This window comes from Misgurnus anguillicaudatus, chromosome 20 (genome assembly GCF_027580225.2).
Source record: "Misgurnus anguillicaudatus chromosome 20, ASM2758022v2, whole genome shotgun sequence".
Classification (NCBI taxonomy): domain Eukaryota; kingdom Metazoa; phylum Chordata; class Actinopteri; order Cypriniformes; family Cobitidae; genus Misgurnus; species Misgurnus anguillicaudatus.
The window spans coordinates 5,307,127-5,325,172 of record NC_073356.2 but is presented as its reverse complement, the minus strand read 5'-3'; the positions used below and the strand labels follow the sequence as shown (position 1 = coordinate 5,325,172).

The 18,046-nt window shown below is 37.5% G+C and overlaps 1 protein-coding gene across 2 annotated transcripts in view; it reads right to left on the bottom strand.

Moving 5' to 3' along the window:
* The window catches only part of tnxbb (tenascin XBb), a 76,199-nt gene that overhangs the window by 22,487 nt on the left and 35,666 nt on the right, over nt 1–18,046 (bottom strand). Inside the window, exons 5-8 of one of the 2 annotated variants that reach the window (XM_073858021.1) lie at nt 15,388–15,541; nt 12,349–12,627; nt 8,626–10,968; nt 974–1,096 (exon numbers count right to left, since the gene is read on the bottom strand). In XM_073858021.1, the coding sequence (XP_073714122.1) occupies nt 974–1,096; nt 8,626–10,968; nt 12,349–12,627; nt 15,388–15,541 (2,899 nt within the window). The remainder of the gene's footprint in view (nt 1–973; nt 1,097–8,625; nt 10,969–12,348; nt 12,628–15,387; nt 15,542–18,046) is intronic. The other variant, XM_073858022.1, reaches the window with a different exon arrangement.

Here is an 18,046-nt window from a genome sequence, read left to right as displayed (position 1 = left end):
CTTGGTTTATTGTCCATCCCTCGTTTCCGGTTGTCTACTGTATTGGAAGATAATTTAGTATTAATGCTCCCCAATTATGGAATTCACTGCCTATTACACTACGTACTACCTCATCTGTGAGTGCATTCAAGACCCAACTAAAAACATATCTATTTAACATGCATTTTGTATAATGTAATTATATGTGACCTATGTGATGGGGATGTATATGTGAGTGTCTAAATGTATTGTAAAGTGAAATGTAAAGCAACCTTGAGCTTTGGAAAGGCGCTATATAAATAAAACAACTTCTTCTTCTTTAAATTATACACGCCAGTATTTCATTTGGCCTTTATAGATTGTATCAGAGATAGATCTCTATGAACCAAACCTTTAGTGTCACATCATTGACACAAAATCTTGTTCCCCCACCAGGGAATGTAAATTACAGCCAAACGAGATGTTTTTAAAGGCTCTGTCCCAAATTGCGCACTTCATGTGGACTTTCGGTCTTGTGGAGGAGTTTACACTGATGGGCAACTTCACTTCCTATTTCCAGCACACTTGAGTCTGTCCCAAAATACAACTCTGGTGCACTCTTGTGGACTCGCATTAAGGGTCCCTAAGGTCTGCACTACATGATATCATCAAAGTGTGGAGTCTGAGGAAGTCCACAAGTCTGGAGTGTGCTATTTGAGACAAGACCAAATTATTTTTAAGCAGAGGCTCTGTTTTTTCTTTAGAATTTTGAATGTTTACATATTCATACAATAAAATATTCTGGAGGCAATTAAAATTTTCTGACACTGAGCCCACATTTTGATTAGTAACAAACCTTATTTCACCTTACTTTGACTGTCATAGGTAACTACAGGTCAAATTAAGCTGTTTGCACAAACAATGGGGCTTTTTGGAGAAGGATATTAATTTGTGATCACAAAAGATTACTTTGTTTGCCTATGTTGTGAATGTCAGAAAATTAGATTTATTTTACCTTCTTGGACGTTAGTATAAGTGATCTTAAATCCAGACACTTTGCTTTTTGTCTTGGCCCAGGACACAGTAAAAGAGCCGTCGGTCACATCACTGAATGTAAGATTAGATGGAGGCTCAGGACCTAAATATGTGAGCATGGAAAATTAATATTGTAATAAGAGAAGGGAAGGGAGATAAACAGAAGCAGACTATAATGAATAGAAAAACAGACATGTCAACAACATTAAAGGGGACATATTATGCACTTGTAATAATATAATATAATTTAACAAAAATTTTCACAAGGTGATTAAAAAACCTTTTAGTTAGCACGTCCACTCTCTCTCCCTCTCTCTCTCTCTCTCTCTCTCTCACTGACACTGACAATTAAATATAGTTTTACATTTTTAATATTTTAAATAATTAAATGCCTCTGACCCAATATGCAATGAGAACAACTCTGTTGCACTTTTAAGCTAGAAACATACTTAATGTTAAAAATAAGATTTTAAGTTTCTAAAACTTGAATCCCCCTGAACGATATGCAGAGTACTATCAGGAGCTATATTTTAAGTTGGTCTCTGGTACGGTTCACTTTGGTTCAGTGACATCACTCTAGGCTGAAATCTGAAACAGCACTAACACCACTCTTGATTTTTGCAGATTATAGAAAAAGTAGTTTGTGGATTTTTACCATTGTAGAGTGGTTAATTACACAAACTGCGGACGCAGATCTGCATTCAAAAACCATGTAAAAGTAAATTTAACATAATAGGTCCCCTTTAACAATTCTTGACAATGCTCTTTCAATTTGTTTTAAAAATAAAAGACTGGGTATTTGTAACATAATGACATAAGTATATATGTGCAATCAAAACATATATACGATATAGGCTACTGCCTATACAGACACCAACACAAATGTCACAGTTAAAGACTGACATGAAATCCTGCAGGGGCAAGAAAACAGAAGCATGATTTTATGATGCTGATGCTACTTTGATCCTAGAGAGAAAAAGAGAAAAGAAAAGAGGAAATTAATGAGAAAGCGAATACACAAAAGGAAATGGTGTGGGTTCATCATGTCAAAACACTAAAATAACACATTTTTTTTTGGCCAATATGGGGTGTGTATATTCAAATTGTATGATTACTTTTTTAAATGTACTAGTTTTTGATGCAAAGATCTAGGGGGCCGACCATGGTCTTACCCTAGATTTGGTGTGAGTTTAGCCATGATGGTGGTTAACTGTAATCTTACCCTGGGTGAAAGAAGCTTAAAGCGGTGATAAATGATGATCATGAAAGGTGATCATGAAAAGTCTCATGAATATCTCAATGTTTTTACTAAAACTATACAATTTTGTTGTCTATTAGTATCCTTTAAACAGTATTTAAAAGAATAATAAGGAAGTTGTGTCTGTGGATTAAAATGTAGAAAATGCAAAGTTAGCCTAATTTCCAACATTTAACTTTTGAAGAATTGAATATTGTAATGAGTTCTGTGTTTCCCTAGTCCAGTACTTTTATTTTGAAGTTCTGTTCCATCGCCATGTTTTGTAATCTGTTAAAGTTTTTTTGTTTATTGGTCGGTGTGTTATTGTATCCCAGGTGTGTCTTACTTTCCCTCATTACTGAGTGTATAGACCGTTTCATCGGGTGCACGTGCACGATAAGCGTCTGGTGGTCCGAGCTTTACTTCAAGTTTATGTTTGTTACATGGTCTCATTAGTTGCTGAAACTTAACTTTTTAACAAATAACTCATCAAAAATAACAAATGTTTTGCGTTCCTATGTATTCTACATGTTTTTTACTACTTTAAAAGGACTTTGTTGTTATTTATTCTTTGCTGACTTTACCGGAAGTTACGTGATGACCATGAAAGCCACTTGTTTATGTTTTTACTGCTAAAACAGTCTATATATAGCCCTGTGTTTTAGTTGTTGTTTGTATAATGGTTTGGTTTCTGTGTCCTCTTTCACCTGGATTACCTTGTAAATAAAACACAGCATTTGCCTCCACTGCCTCGACACGTCTTCCTACCAAAACGAAAAATGTCAATTAATGCAATCTCATCAAAATGTATTTGTTGGCTCAACGTCAAAAGTTCCTCTACATACTCCTCAATGGGGTGGTTCCCTTGATGTAGTTGGAGTAGCGCACCTGCTGGGCCATGTTTGGTACAGAGAGCTGCACGGGTTCGGGTACCCGCGGGTACCCGACGGGTGACCCGCGAATTTGGCGGAAACGGGTGAAAAATATCCAACTGTGTCGGTTACGGGTGCGGGTCGGGTCGGACACGGGGGAAACACGGGTCTTAACGCGGGTTCAAAACAGTCACGTGCAAAAATAAATGCATATTTTTAAGAACACATCTACAAAACTATGTCTGTATTTAAAGTTAGAAAAATATATTTTTTTGATTATTTGAGCCGGCGCCTTCCCAGAAGTCTCTAGGCCAACGTTCCATTTTTAAAAAAATCACAACCGTGCGAACTGCTACGCGAGTCGTCGAGATGGATCCTGAGGAGTTGAAAAAAAAAATAGCTAGAGGAGAATGTAAAGTTGTCGACAATACTTCATCGAAACTCAAGTCCAGTGTGTGGGAGAAATTTGGAGTCATCTCAGATGAAGAAAGCAATATTGTGAAAGGCTTTGCTGCATGCAAAACCTGCCTTAAAGTTTTCGTGTTCGATAGCCGCAAATGTGGAACTTCGTCATTGAGGAAGCACGCAGATACCTGTGGCGGTAACAAACTAAACCCCAGTTCTATCGAACAGTATCTTTCGAAGGGGACAGAACTGAAGGTGCCTCGTAGAGATGATAAGGACACCATAACCAGGCTGTCTGTGAACTTTGTATGCAATGATATTAGACCCTTTGATGCAGTACACGGCGAGGGATTTTTTGCATTAGCACAAGGGTTGATAGACGTTGGTGCTCGGGCTGGTCGTGTGGATGTTAAAAAACTACTGCCTGACCCTACGACCGTTTCTCGAGGTGTTAACAAATATGCAGAGGAGATTCGCCAAAAAATAATCCCAGAACTTAAAATGCAGTTGGAGGGGAGTAATGGAGCTGTTACATTGGACATGTGGACTGACGATTACAGAAAAACCGGCTACCTTTGTGTTACTCTGCACTACATTGACAATAAGTGGAAGCTTATCGAACGAGTGCTGTGTACCTCTGAGTGGGATAGTTCACTGCGTAAAACGGCTGACAACATTAAACCAGCCATCATCAGCGCATTGCGTAAATTTGGCATTGATGAATTCTACTCCAAACTGGTGTATGTGACAGATAGGGGCGCAAATATAGTTGCGGCTCTGCGTACAGTGACCAGATTGAGCTGCGCTGCCCATATTTTCAATACTGTCCTGTACACTACATTCAATCCATCCCAGGAGGATGTGTATGGAGAAGAAGTAACTGCAATGATTGACTCAGCCAAGTCACTGGTAACATATTTCAAGCAGACCAACCTCCAGGTTCGCCTGAAAAAGACACTTAAAAACTCTGTAGAGACACGTTGGAATTCCCTGCATACAATGCTAGAGTCTATCAGCAGTCAATATGAAGACATCCGCGCACTTCTAGAAGAGCGAGGGGAAGGTGACCGCCTCACAAACTTGGATGAAAAGGCCCTCTCCGACTTTGTTGCATTCCTGGAGCGATTTAAGGAAGGCACTAAAGCGTTAGAGGCATCTAAAACCCCAACCCTTCATCTAACCATTGTTTGGTATGAGCGCATAAGACGCCACTTGCTAGTTTCTCCAAATGATAGCATGACCATTTCCTCACTGAAGGAGAAATGTCTCAGAATTCTCCAGGACAAGTTCGAAATTCATCGTTTACACAGACTTGCAATGTTCCTGCATCCTAAACTGAAAAGTATGAAGCTACTTGCTGACAGTAGTGAAGTGGCAAGCGTGCACAGTGAGATGCGGCGCCTTGTGAAAGGTCAGTATTAATGCAAACACAGCCACAGAAAAGAAAAGAAAAGTGTTTTTTTATTAAAAAAAATATAATTTATTTATTAAATTATAAACTGAACACCAAAGAACAATATTAACTATTGAGCGATGGTGACGCGATCATGAAAAGTGTCACAAAGAACCGGCAAAAGTAGCCTAAAGATTATGAATATGTAAAAAATTTAATTGTTTATTAATAAACAAGTGTTTTCTGTGTTGGCTGCAAAGATGAAGTTGACGATGCTGACTCGATCTTCGCAGTAGTGAACACGCGAGAGATAAATGCACATTTCATACAGATTGCATAAACAGGGAGCAGTCTGTTTTATTTCGTTTTGAATCGTTTTGTTTAAAAGAACACATTTCAAGCTTTCTATATATTTCTCAGGTCTGTGAGGCATGTAGCTTGAGCGTCGGTTAATTTATGAGACTAGCTCCAGTTCACGCGAAGGCGCCTCCGCTCTGTGTCCTTATTATATTGCTTATTATATTCTTATTTATTTAATCCAGGCAATTGCTTGATATAATATTGATTAAAATTAAGACAAAATTAATACAACACGAAATTCCCTTCAAAGAAAGGCTTTATACAATTGCGTAACTTATTTATATATTCCATCTATGTTGATTATGTGAGAAGTGAAAAGAGTAAGACCATAAGTTACGCAATTGTATAAAGCCTTTCTTTAAAGTGAATTTTGTTTTGTATTAATTTTATCTTAATTTTAATCAATGTTTTATCAAGCAATTATAATATATATATATTATATAATTGTACCACACATAGCCTAAAGTAAAGAAAAATGTAATGTCGCGGAATTTGAAGATGTTTTGCCTTTTTGTGTCTCGTAGGCGTGTGTAACTTGTATTTCCTTCATATTAAATATAAAATGTATGTAAATACTTTACTGATATTTTTCTAATGTCTGGACTCCTTTATTAAGGGAGTATATAAATATACGTTTCAATATATTGGTAATAAATGCATTTTCTGATAATTAAAATTTCGAGTTTTGACCACAAATGCCACGTCCATAAAATTATTGCACTATAAATGTTTGTTTACATTTATTATAGAACTAAATGATAAGCATGGAACTCCTGAGGAGCAGTGCCGCAACCCCCCACCGGAGAAGCGAGTTCGAGTGTCGGCGGACACTTTATCAGACGTGGAAGATTCCAGCGATGAGGCTCCGCTGTATCAGGACGAAGTGGCTGCTTACATCGATCACAAAACGCCAAAAGATGACAATTTTGATATTTTGTCATGGTGGCAAGACCATGCTCACCTTTTCCCTAATATTGCCCAGATTGCGAGGTCTATTCTCGCCATCCCTGCATCCAGCGCTGCAAGTGAGCGAGACTTCTCTTGTGCTGGATACGTTATCCAAGAACGGAGGAGTCAGCTGAAGCCGTCAACAGTAGATGATGTGCTTTTTTTACACAGCAATTTAAAACACCACATCACAAATAGGATCTGATCCCAAGGTAGAGCCAAAACTGCCCCCCATTAGATCTTGGATTCATAAACGGGACAGTTGACCTATAGTTAACTAGCATAGTTCACAGGCTGGTCGTGTATGTAGCGTTTCTTAGGATTCGCATACAACTGGACTTTTCTTTGATTTGCAAGTAGCCTAATACATAGCCTACTGTTGTTATTCTTTAATTTAACACTGTTATAGCCTATGTGTGGTGTGCAGGGCGTGTTTGAACCCGAAATTGTCTGATGTATGCTAGACGAAATTGCGTTAGTTTATAACGTTAGTTAGCCATGTTCTTTATGTACCGGGTTTTTGACAGCTTCTGCTGAGGTTGTCCTTAGTCCAAAGCCCATGTAATAACTTCTGTGATCTGGCAATAAAATTTGAAAAAAAGTGTGTCTATAATGTGATTGGCTAACTGATTTGATTTCGGGTGCGGGTCGGGTGTCGGGTCGGGTGCGGATTTTAATTAGTACTGCTGTCGGAAAACGGGTCGGATGCGGTTTAAAGCACTGCGGGTAGGGGCGGGTGCGGATTTACAAAATCATACCCGTGCAGCTCTCTGATTTGGTACTACAGTAACTGGGCTAGATAGAACCTGCTAGATCTGTTTTTGTAACGTTGGTAGGAAGGCAGGCAGAGGTGATGTGACATTTGAACCAAGGCTTTGGAGCTTGTGTCAAGCAAAAATGGGTGTGCCAGATGAAGCCACGATTCGAAGCTTTTGTTGCTAATGTAGCTAATGTGTTTTAGTTACACATAATACTGTATACTGAAACATAGGACTAGATATGCACACAGTAATGAGGGACAACAGGAGACACCCTGGAAACAATTAACAAACCCAGCAACGAACAAAAGAACCACAACAGACCACAAAACACTGCAAAAAGAACAGAACCTCAAAATAAAGGCACTAGGGAAACACAGAACCAGATCATTACAGATATATTGTACCTATGCACATAACAGGGTGGCTAGCAATTCTAGTCTCCTGCTAATGTGTGCAAGGACACGGCTTTACGGTTATACTCACAAAACCCAAAACAGTGTAGCGCATTGTTTAATAAAAAACAATAAAAAAAATTTAAACCTATTTTAGAATATCTTAAATATGTATTTGGCTGTCGAATAGTTGTAAAAAGTTAGGCTAGTTATTAACACATGAAATAACACAATGTTTAAGTGAAACTACTAAATAAACATTTTTCTGATGATATTCATGACACACATTTGCATGATGACTGTGAATGGATTGACGTACTGGCATATGCATAGTTAAAAACTAAGCTAAACAAAAAAAAGAAAACACTTTACAGATGTATGGAGTATTAATACAGAGATGTGGACTAAAACTGAAAACCGATTTCTTAGTTATTATTAATTTTTGGGTTTTCAATTAATGTGTCTACATTATTAAGCATGATAATTGCTTATGTGTTGCTCAGTACGCAGCCCACACACTGTCCACAAATGACCAAATGCACACAAAGGTTAGCACTGAGAACAAATGAGTTACACTAACATTTTATTCACATTTACACAATACATTTTAATCAAAGCTTTAAATTCAATTCGTTTGCTTTTCACAATACAAAACAAAAATTGGAGGACAACAAAAGTAGCAAAGTACAGCGGCTAAGATTAAACCGTACTAGTGAGCGTAGTAGTAATGTAACATATAGAAGAAAGTTCTAAGTTAATTTAATGTCAGCTCTGTCTCCCAAGGGGTTGAAAAATCTCCTAAGAGAAAAAAATTCCCAGTTAGAAAAAAAACTTGAGAGAGAGCCAGACATAGATCATCCTATAGAAAATATATTATATATTAAATACTTTATTATAAAAATTTTATTTAAAAAAAGTTAAAGGAAGTGGTTGGTTGTCACTGGGCAAACTTAGGTGATCCAGTAGCAAAAATACTATATATTAAATACTATACTAATAAGAATAAAAAAATACAAAGTAACGGGAAGCGGTGCGGTGGTTGCTGGGCAGACATCGACTGGGCATCACAAAGAATTTGACTTTGCTTTGATTAAAAATCCCTTGCTGGTCAAGGGTTATACACTATACAACAGGGAAAGCAACAGTGTTAAATGCTGAAAATATTCAGAACTTCCACAAAAAGCTTTAAAAATCCTATTAACTACCAGTTGGGTATGATACAGAAAGATTTAAGGTTAAGAACTGAGTTTACTGGTCTGAGTACCTGTATGTACGATGAGGTTGTGAGTTCTGGAGCGAAATGCAGGTCCCTTTCCAATTATGGACACAGAGTATCTTGTCTGTGGGCTGAGATTTATCATTCGGTGCGAACGGGCTGATCCAGGCAGAACGATTGTAAATTTCTTAGTGCTTTCTCCACTTTTATTTGTGTTTATGCTCTGTACATTTGGCATGAATTTGTGATCAGCACTTTTTTCCTTGTTTAAACTGCCTTTCTTTGCTGCTTTTGCCTCAAGAACTTCTTTCTGACTTTCATCTTCATTGTTTCGGTTGTCTTGGTCATCTTCATTTATTTCCTTACTCTCTTGGTCCTTTGTCATCCCAACATTCTCTGCTTTGTTTTGTTCTCCAAGCTCAGTATGAGTGATTACAAAATGTCGGAACTTTCCTTTCGGCGCTTCCCATAATACTACAAACCCAGTTGATGTTACATTATTGACCCTTACTTTCTCAATAGAGCTATCAGGTTCATTCAACACATATTCCTGAGTCTTATTAATTTTTTCTGTTAGATGGTCTGTAACAAAAGAAATATCAGACATTTCATTTTCATACTGATTTATGTTTGGGCCCCTTTGAGTGGTGTCACTATGTTTTATTTGTGACTTTCTGTTTGCTGTATGTCTATTAGTTGTTCCATTGCTCCTGTTCAGAATTGTGTTGGGTCTAATCCTGATACTAGTGCTGTTTTGTATAGCAGCAGGGATGGCAGGTTTTACTTGTTGAATAGGATTGACTTGGTTGAGGGTTCTGTTGTTTCTAATTATGCCTTTTGAAGGTAAAGGTCGCCTTATGGGACCTCGGTATGGGTACAAAGGTTTTTGTAGAATTTGTCTTGAGCCATTTCGAAAGCTACTGACAAAAGAATGATGACGAAGAGAACCCCTTACTGGTGTGCGTTGGAATGGCATCAGACCGAACAGCTGCCTGCCACTATTCAAATTTACAGTGTTATTTTTTATGGGAGCTTTGATGACTGAAAGAGAACTCTGAGTTGTTGAGTTCTGAACTGGTTCAGGAGTTGAAGCCTGAGAGGCAATGGAACTAGACCATGATGGGTGATTGCCTTTCTGTGAAGATGAAGTTGACTCTAAAGGAGATTTACCATCTAATGGAGGGGAAGCTGAACTTGGATGTTGTGCTTTAGTTGTTAGTCTGGGGATGGATAATTGCTTGATACTGGTTTTCCTGGGTGGTCCTTCTGTAGTTGACTGATCTCCTGTATTTTGATCCACTCTCTCAGGTTGTGCTAAAAATGGTTGGGTAGAAAGATTTGGAAAAGAAGCTGTGGTTGTGAGGATGGGGTAATCTTCTGTCTCAGGTTGCCTCGCTGAAGAGGCCTTTATTATACCTGCAAACGTATTCTCTTTCTCCTTATCAGCTTCAGTGTCCTTCTCTCCTGCTTCCTCTTTCACCCTTCTTCTGGCCTCAAAAGTCTCAGCTGTTGGTGGATACTCATCCAGCCTTCTAACCCCACCTTTATCAACTATAGAACTGCCTGTTAGAAGTTTGTTTAAGACATCTTTTCCATTTATGTGGCCAACTATAACTGTAAGGTTTTTAAACTGTGTATTTCCTTCTGATGTTGTGTTTCCATGTACACCTATCTTCCTGTAACCAACCAAAACCTTTCTAACACATTTTGTCCCATTTATATAGGCTGTAAGGTTTTTTTCTGTTGTGATTGTTGGCTCTTCAGTTGAATCACTGACATTACTGAAAATCTGTGGTGTGGTAGATGAAGTGGCTATGTGTTTCTGATATTTGGGGCTTGTAGTGCCATTTCTCATTATCCTAAAAGGTGGCCTTCTAAAATGCAGTCCCTCATCAGGTTGTGTTTCTTTCATGAGCAATTCTAGTAGTTTACCATCAGAAATATGATGGGTTAAGTCCACATCTGGGGTCTTTGGTCTCACTGGATTCAATATTGCTGACTTTATTGAAGAAGGCACAACTATTCGTCTCCGTCCGAGCCCTATCCTGGTAGAATTTAAATGTTTTATTTCTGGACTATAAGGTATTCTTATGGTGTCTGTGCTTGTTCCAGGTTTGGGTAATGTCCTATCTTTATCTAAGGGTAGGGGTCTTTTTTGCCTAGGTCTAATGAAAATGCCTGTTTTAAGATCAGTGTTATTTCCTGTTTTATCTGAATCTTCAGACCTTCCTTTTGTTGCCTGATTCGTTGTGCTTAGTCCTTGCTTCCTCGGGAGCAGAGTTGTTGTGTTTGTTAACCATGGTCCCTTTTCTTTGTTGTTGACAGCATCCAAATTTACATGCATGGTCACAGTCCCCATAGTCATCCTGTCTGCAGGCTTTAAGGTGTTGCCTAGGCATGAATAAAGTTTAGAATTTTATGATCATTTTTTTATCTTTTCAAATCTCTTGATGCCCTTATAAGATATAAACCTGTTAATAAAACGGTAGTGTTAATGCACAGTTTAGTTCAGTTATCCAAACAATAATAGGACTAGGTTGGTTCCTCTACACTTGACCTTTATTCAAAATAACTCAGTATGTTTTGGTCAACTTTTATCTTCTATCCTGTAGAAATCTTCAGTAGTTTACATTTTCTGTAAGAAAGAACAAATGTGAGAAAAAAAATGAAATGGAACTAAAAATCTGGGATTGCTGGTTAATGAAAGTCCCTGTGAATCACTGTAAAAGAAAGAAAAGATTATTTTAAAATAAACAGCAGAGAAATGAAAACTTGCATTCATGTGCATGCGAATGAGTCAGATCGGAAGCGCAAGCTCGTGCTATGATATTTTGCAGGTCGCTGCATAGCAAAGTTCAAGTCTGCTGAACTCTGACCTGCAAATTCATATCACGTGGCGCGTTGTGACCATTGCGAAACTGGCATGTCACTGTGTGACCTTTCTCTCTAGTGAAAAGCATTAATGGACAAAGCCAAAGATTATATATGTCCAACAAATACTTGCATGCTCAAAGTCTAGTGATGACTGCGGCAAGAATCTATAACAACAGACTCCCTACTGAGTAGATTATTTATGATAACAAGCTAAATAAATAACACTATACCCCTACACTGTCAGAAGAAATGGTACCATATTGATACCAAAAGGTGTATATTAGTATCTCAAAGATGCATTTTGCCACCAAATGTATCCATATCTGTACCTAAATGGTGCATATTAGGACCTATTGAAACAGTACTGCCCCAGTGACAATTGGGGACCATTCTTTAATTGTTTTTTCTGACACTGTACCTGTAATCACATTGTCTGGCGCCTGTAATATGTAAAATATTTTGATGACTTTTTCTTAATGATGGGGCTCACATAACATTGTTTTCAAACTCTTATTTTTCTGGAAATGTAGTGTTGCTTGGATCATTGAAAAATAAATGTCACAATTAGTGTGGTATAATCCCTAATAACTACAGGGAAAAATAGGACTTTGGGTTGCTCAAATATTGGGAAGTGTACATTGCAGAGATATTGAGTGTACAACTTGTTATAGCACATTTCAAAGTTAAGATATTGTGCAATTACCATTGACAAGTATAAGGTGCTTCTTTTGTTAAAATTTCACAAAATAAAAGTTAACCTCTCAAATAAAGCATATTAATTATTTACACAGTGCCAAGTTCCACATCATCTTGGGAGCTGTTTGCAAAAGCTTATATTGTGTCATTGGGCAATAAAATATGAATGTATATATGTAGTTAATCTTCCTAAGAACTCACCAGGTGTTGCCTGTATGCTTGCTGGAAGGCTCTTGACGCTATCTTTTTCCGCCACTAATGAGATGTCATATAAGCAACCTGGTTCCAAGCCAACAATTTGGGCTATGCGCCTTTCTGGGGGCAGGTAGTCTCTGGAGACCTCTGGAAGTCTGCATGATGTCTCATTGGGTGTAACGGAGAGGACGTACCTGTCAATCTCTCCCTGTGCTTTTTCCCATTTGACAATGACTGATTTAGTTGATGTCTTCTCAATCTGCAAGCCTTTGGGTCTGGAGATCACTGCACAGGAATTGATGAATATATTATTTAAACACAAATAAAATCGAGATAACACAAACCAATTGTACCACAGTCCTGGAACCCGATCTAAGGGTATGATTTGAATCTGATGATGACAATATAGTACAACTACTACTGCTTGCAAAAATGTGCAGTTGATGTTGTGTACAGTAGCCTAAAGATTAGTGATGGGTCATTTATGACTGATTTGTTTAATTTGAAAAAAATCTGTAGTAGGACCAGGGAGTAACGAGTCATCTCGGAGAGTGATTAGTTCATTTTGTTTTTGATCGCGCATGTGCAACATCTATTGGTTCTGTGCCGTAAAGATAATTGATTAGTTCACCTGTCGAGTCTTCGGGTCCTCCAATTCATTCGTTCCTTTCACACGTGACAACCCTTTGAGCTATGCTATGTTGTATGTACCGGAAAGAGAAATTATTAGTTCATCTTGAGTTTTCGGTCCTCCGAGTCGTTCGTTCCTTTAACACGTGACAACCCAATGGGCTATGCTATCTTTACCAGAATGAGAAATGATTATTTAATCTTGAGTCTTCGGTTCCCCAGAGTCGTTCGTTCATTTGTCACGTGAACGTGCTTCCCCTTTCAGATCGCAGGATTCTCGGAGGGCACACAAGACAGCAACAGGTAAGTTTCTGGTGAGTAGCACGAATGAGTCTGAGTATCCATATGTGATGAGACCAGACGATGAGTGAGAGGGAATGAGAGGGTTATAAAGGGACATGGTGATGAGACACAGGTAATGGGGATTAGAACTCAGGGGAGAGTGAATGACTGGGAGGAGTGACTGATGACGTGGATGGTGATGGGATCCTGACAGGTTACACAGGCATCTCTATTATTAAATAATTGTACATTGAATTTACATAAGTAGTAATTATTGTTTATAAGGTTTGCAGTTATTAACTAATTTCTGTATCCAGTGACATTACATGACAATAGAAAGAAAGATTCAGACCCAAAGACTTGAGAGATGAATGAATCAAATCTATATCCGCTATGGGCTGCAAAACCTTATATTGGAAAGATCGAATGACATGAGTCAAACTAATCGACTAATCAAATGTGTTTCATGGGACTAATCAAATCTGTGTCATGCGACAGAAGCACAATGTCTTGTACACGAGGACTGACTTAGGAGGTAAGCTAATTGTTTCAGTCTCTTGTGCAGGTTTCAGAGCTATGTGAATGTCAAGAAATAATGAAATAAGCATTTTTATTTCTCATAACTTGTTAGAAATGTCATAATTGTTTGCATAAGTGGATGTTCTGAATTTGTGAAATAACACGTAATCATAATTAAATGAAAATAATGAAATTAAAAAAGATTTGGTCATTTTGATGGATGAGATTTAAAGATTAGAATCAGAAAAATTATCTGAACTTCCCATCACTACTAAAGATAACTCCTGTGGTATTTTCAACATTATGAAACTTTTGTATTAAAGGATGGTACTGAATGAAAACTGTAACATTTTGATGTTTTATTTTGCAGCAAAAAATTCTATAAAAAACTGCCAAGGTCCTGTGGCAAACCTGTGTTGTGTTGTATGCCTGTTTAAGCCTGCTACAGACTGTGCAATTTTATAAGATCATTACAGATCATACCATGTGACATGTATCTAATATACTTGGGTAGGACATGTCTGTAGACTCTACGATGATGTAAACTACTGGTTGTAGGCCACAATGCAAGTTAGTAAACATCACCAGGGTGCACTCTTGTAAACAAACACGGCAAGATGAATTGCTCATTGCCGGTTGTGCTTTTATAAGCGTTGAAAAAGAAGAGACAGCGGTGGAAAAGGGCAATATGGTCCTGGTCATGGCATGGGAAAAGAGCAGTATTTACATAGAGTTTATGCAGTATTGAACTTTTACTTGATCAATAAATTAATTTTATGTTACATTTTCATTGGTTACTCTGTGTAGGTCGTAAGATCATGCAAAATTTATGACACTGCCATAGAATAATTGCTTTGCAATACGATACATCCTTACTGTACGATAATGGACCATCATTTAGGAGCTATGATTAAAGAAATCATCATGTTGTTTACTTGAGAAAGTAAAAGGCACATATTATACAATATTTAAATACAAGATTATACCACTTTATCTGTAACAAGACATGAAACTTCAGTAGTAATCCTCTAAGCGGAGACTGCTGAAAAGAATCATGTGATCATAGGTGGTGTCCACCTGAGTTGACAACATTTCCCAATGTTGATGTCTAAATGACATTGAACTCAGCTTGACACAGGAATTTCTAATCTGTCCGCTTACATTGCAGATGTGGATGCATTTATCCGATTTATATTTTTGATTAATTTCACATATAAATGAGGCCTGAAACCTGCTTACACATTTGTGGGTCATATCTGATCTGTGCCAGATGAGAGGAAAAATCGTATTTGAGTCATTTCAAACATGCAGTGTAATTGTCTTCTGTTTTGGAAGCAAATGGCCTTGTTTGCTTCTAGATGCCATGTGCTCTATTTGTCTTGAGTTCTGTGTCAATAAACTTTGGTGTATGTATTTGCACTTATCTTCATCTGTGTATCCTGAATTTTTCTTTAAACTTGGCCCCATACAGTATATCCATATATGGTTATTTCAAGGAAGGCGAAATACAATTTTTCACAAAAAAAAACCCCACAATATCTGCCTTTTGTGCCTACGTACACTGTGTAAATCAATGACATTTTTTACATGAGGTCTCTGGTTATTTATACTCACAGGTGGTGAATTCTGTTGTGCTCTCTGCTCCCATCATGCCCTCCTTCGCTCCAGTTATGCTGACCATGTACTTCTGTCCAGCAGTCAGGCCAGTCTGAGTGTAAGTGGTCAGTCTGCCATTGATCTTTGAGGTTATTTTCTGATTTGTGTCTTTCTGTGGGGATAGAAAAGTTTTGATCATTATATTTTTCGACATAATACATTTAATAATGTATAAACATTATCTTTTTTTAGCAAAAGTGATAGCAAAATGTAAAGTATATACATATGATGTGTTTTTTATAGCAGATATAGGGTCAGATTTACTAACAGCTTGCACCAGTGCAACTCATAATGTTGGTGTTAAATAACTGTCTGGATTTACGAAAGACACACAGTGCATAATTAGCGCTGAAAAGGTATGGTCTAGTTGTTTTTGCGACTGACCTTATTGCATATGCATTTCTAAATTCCCCAAATTTATGGAAGGAGATTATTTAAATGATTCACACAATGTAATTCACTAATGTTTGTGCGTATGATATTACATATTTTGGCGAATTGGTATTTGCACCATTATTTAACACCGAAAAAGCATGTCTTAAATCATTTAGCCCTTGAAATTACTAAATCTAGGTGACACATAGATCAGAGAGCACTAGGTACAAGGCAGATTACTTTTTTTAAAAACATAACAGTTTATTTAATATGTAAGAGAAACATATTATTAAAAATATTGTTTGCCAAGACATATTATTTTTATTTGCTAGGAGGTGTAACACCATACCAGGTGTATCAAAACTTCTTGTAAACATTCATTATTGTCCTCCAGTTCTTTTCAGTGTACTATGGAGTTAGCTGGGATTACATAGCCTGAATTTTCCTCTACAATGTCCGTGGTGCTGGACTCAAGCGCATCAGGTGATAGTAGATCACCCGCACATCATCAGCTCTGTTTATTTGCGATTATATATATATATATATATTTGTGCCTGTGTTATTAAATTTGTGCCTTTTAAGTAAAGAACCCACAGATATTACCACTCCCATCTGCACTTTTATGGAATTGCGCTCTCACGCCAATTTGCCACGTTTTATAAATCTGGCCCTTGGTCAACTAAACTACAGGAATTTACAGGGACCCCCTGTTTGATTTCAGTTTAAATTACTTTTTTGTTCATTTCCTTGCTTTTTCCTTGAGTCTTAGATCCTTGAGTGTTTATTTTCTTTATTGTGAGAATATGCCATTTTACTTAATCCTTTGACTCCTAAGCTGGTGGAGCTACAAAGATACAAGGAAACGAAGCAAGGAAAGGAAATAAGAATGCTCAAATAAGAAATGAGAAGCACTTATAAAATTGAGCTTCAAAAAGCTTTTAACAATGAACCAGAAAAAAAAGGGAAAGGAAATAAAACTACGAAACAAAGCTTTACAAAATACAAGCAAAAGTATAATTCTTATGCATGTGTTCCTGCCGTTTATTTGGTAGGGCATTGTGTTAGCAGAACGCAAGGTTATGAGTTTGATTCCAAGGAACACTCATACTGATAAAATAAAGACTCTGAATGTGACTGTAAGTCACTTTAGATGAAAGCTTCTGCCACACGCATACATGTAATATGTGAGAATCTCCAGACATTAAATTTTAGTATTATAATGTTTATTATAATACATTTAATTGGGCCCAGCTAGACCCTTTCTATCTCAGCAACTCTGCTATGCAATTTATTATAGACTCATTCTGCATGTAATTGTTATTGGAGTTGGAGAATTGTGTATCATTTCTATTATTGTTATTCTCCTGTTTCCAGAGTGGGTCACAGCAGCTGCTCTGTGATGTCATCTCTTTGGCTGCTGGGATGTTTTTGACCATGTTTACACAGACCATGGCAACAAGCATCTGCCTAATGACCTCTCCCTAGTTTCCTTTCTGCTTTCATCTTTCCCACTCCCACCCATTCATGCTTTCTGTGAAAAAATGTGCCTTTCCTGTTCTGTTTGCTGTCAGTGGCACCTCCATGTTGTTTTCAGTGTTCATGTTGTAATTTGTCCTTATGTGAAACACTGACATTATTCTGAAATATTTGTACAGTTTGTACATCTGAGTTATTTCTAATTTTTATTTATATTTTCGCTTTTTGGTTTCATGTGGATATCTAGTTTATTACCTTTAACAATTTACCTTTAAAGGTAAATCAAAGTAAACTTACTGTGGCATGATCATTGTATCTTTTGAACTACTTTGAATTTGAAATGAAGTGACATGATTGATGAGTCCCTGAGGGGACATGGAGAAAAAATGTAATAAAGTTTAGTTTCACGTCGCACGTGAAACTATCGTGTGCGCACGTGAAACTAAACTTTAAAAAGAAAATCTGCACATGATAGTTTCGCGTGAGCACATGAAAGTTTTAGGTGAGCACACGAAAGTTTCACGTGAGCACAAGAAACTTTAGATTTTTATGGTAAACCATACTTGGATTTCTAAATTGAACCCATGCAATGATTAGTGAACACACACCCTGGGGCAGTGGGCAACCATTCACCATGGCACCTTCGGAACAATTGTGGGAAAGGTGCCTTGTTTCCTGGGGGCACCGAGAATCGAACTTGCAATTTTCACTTTACACATCCAAATCTCTAACCATTAAGCCCACACCTTTCATCTACTCAAGTAGA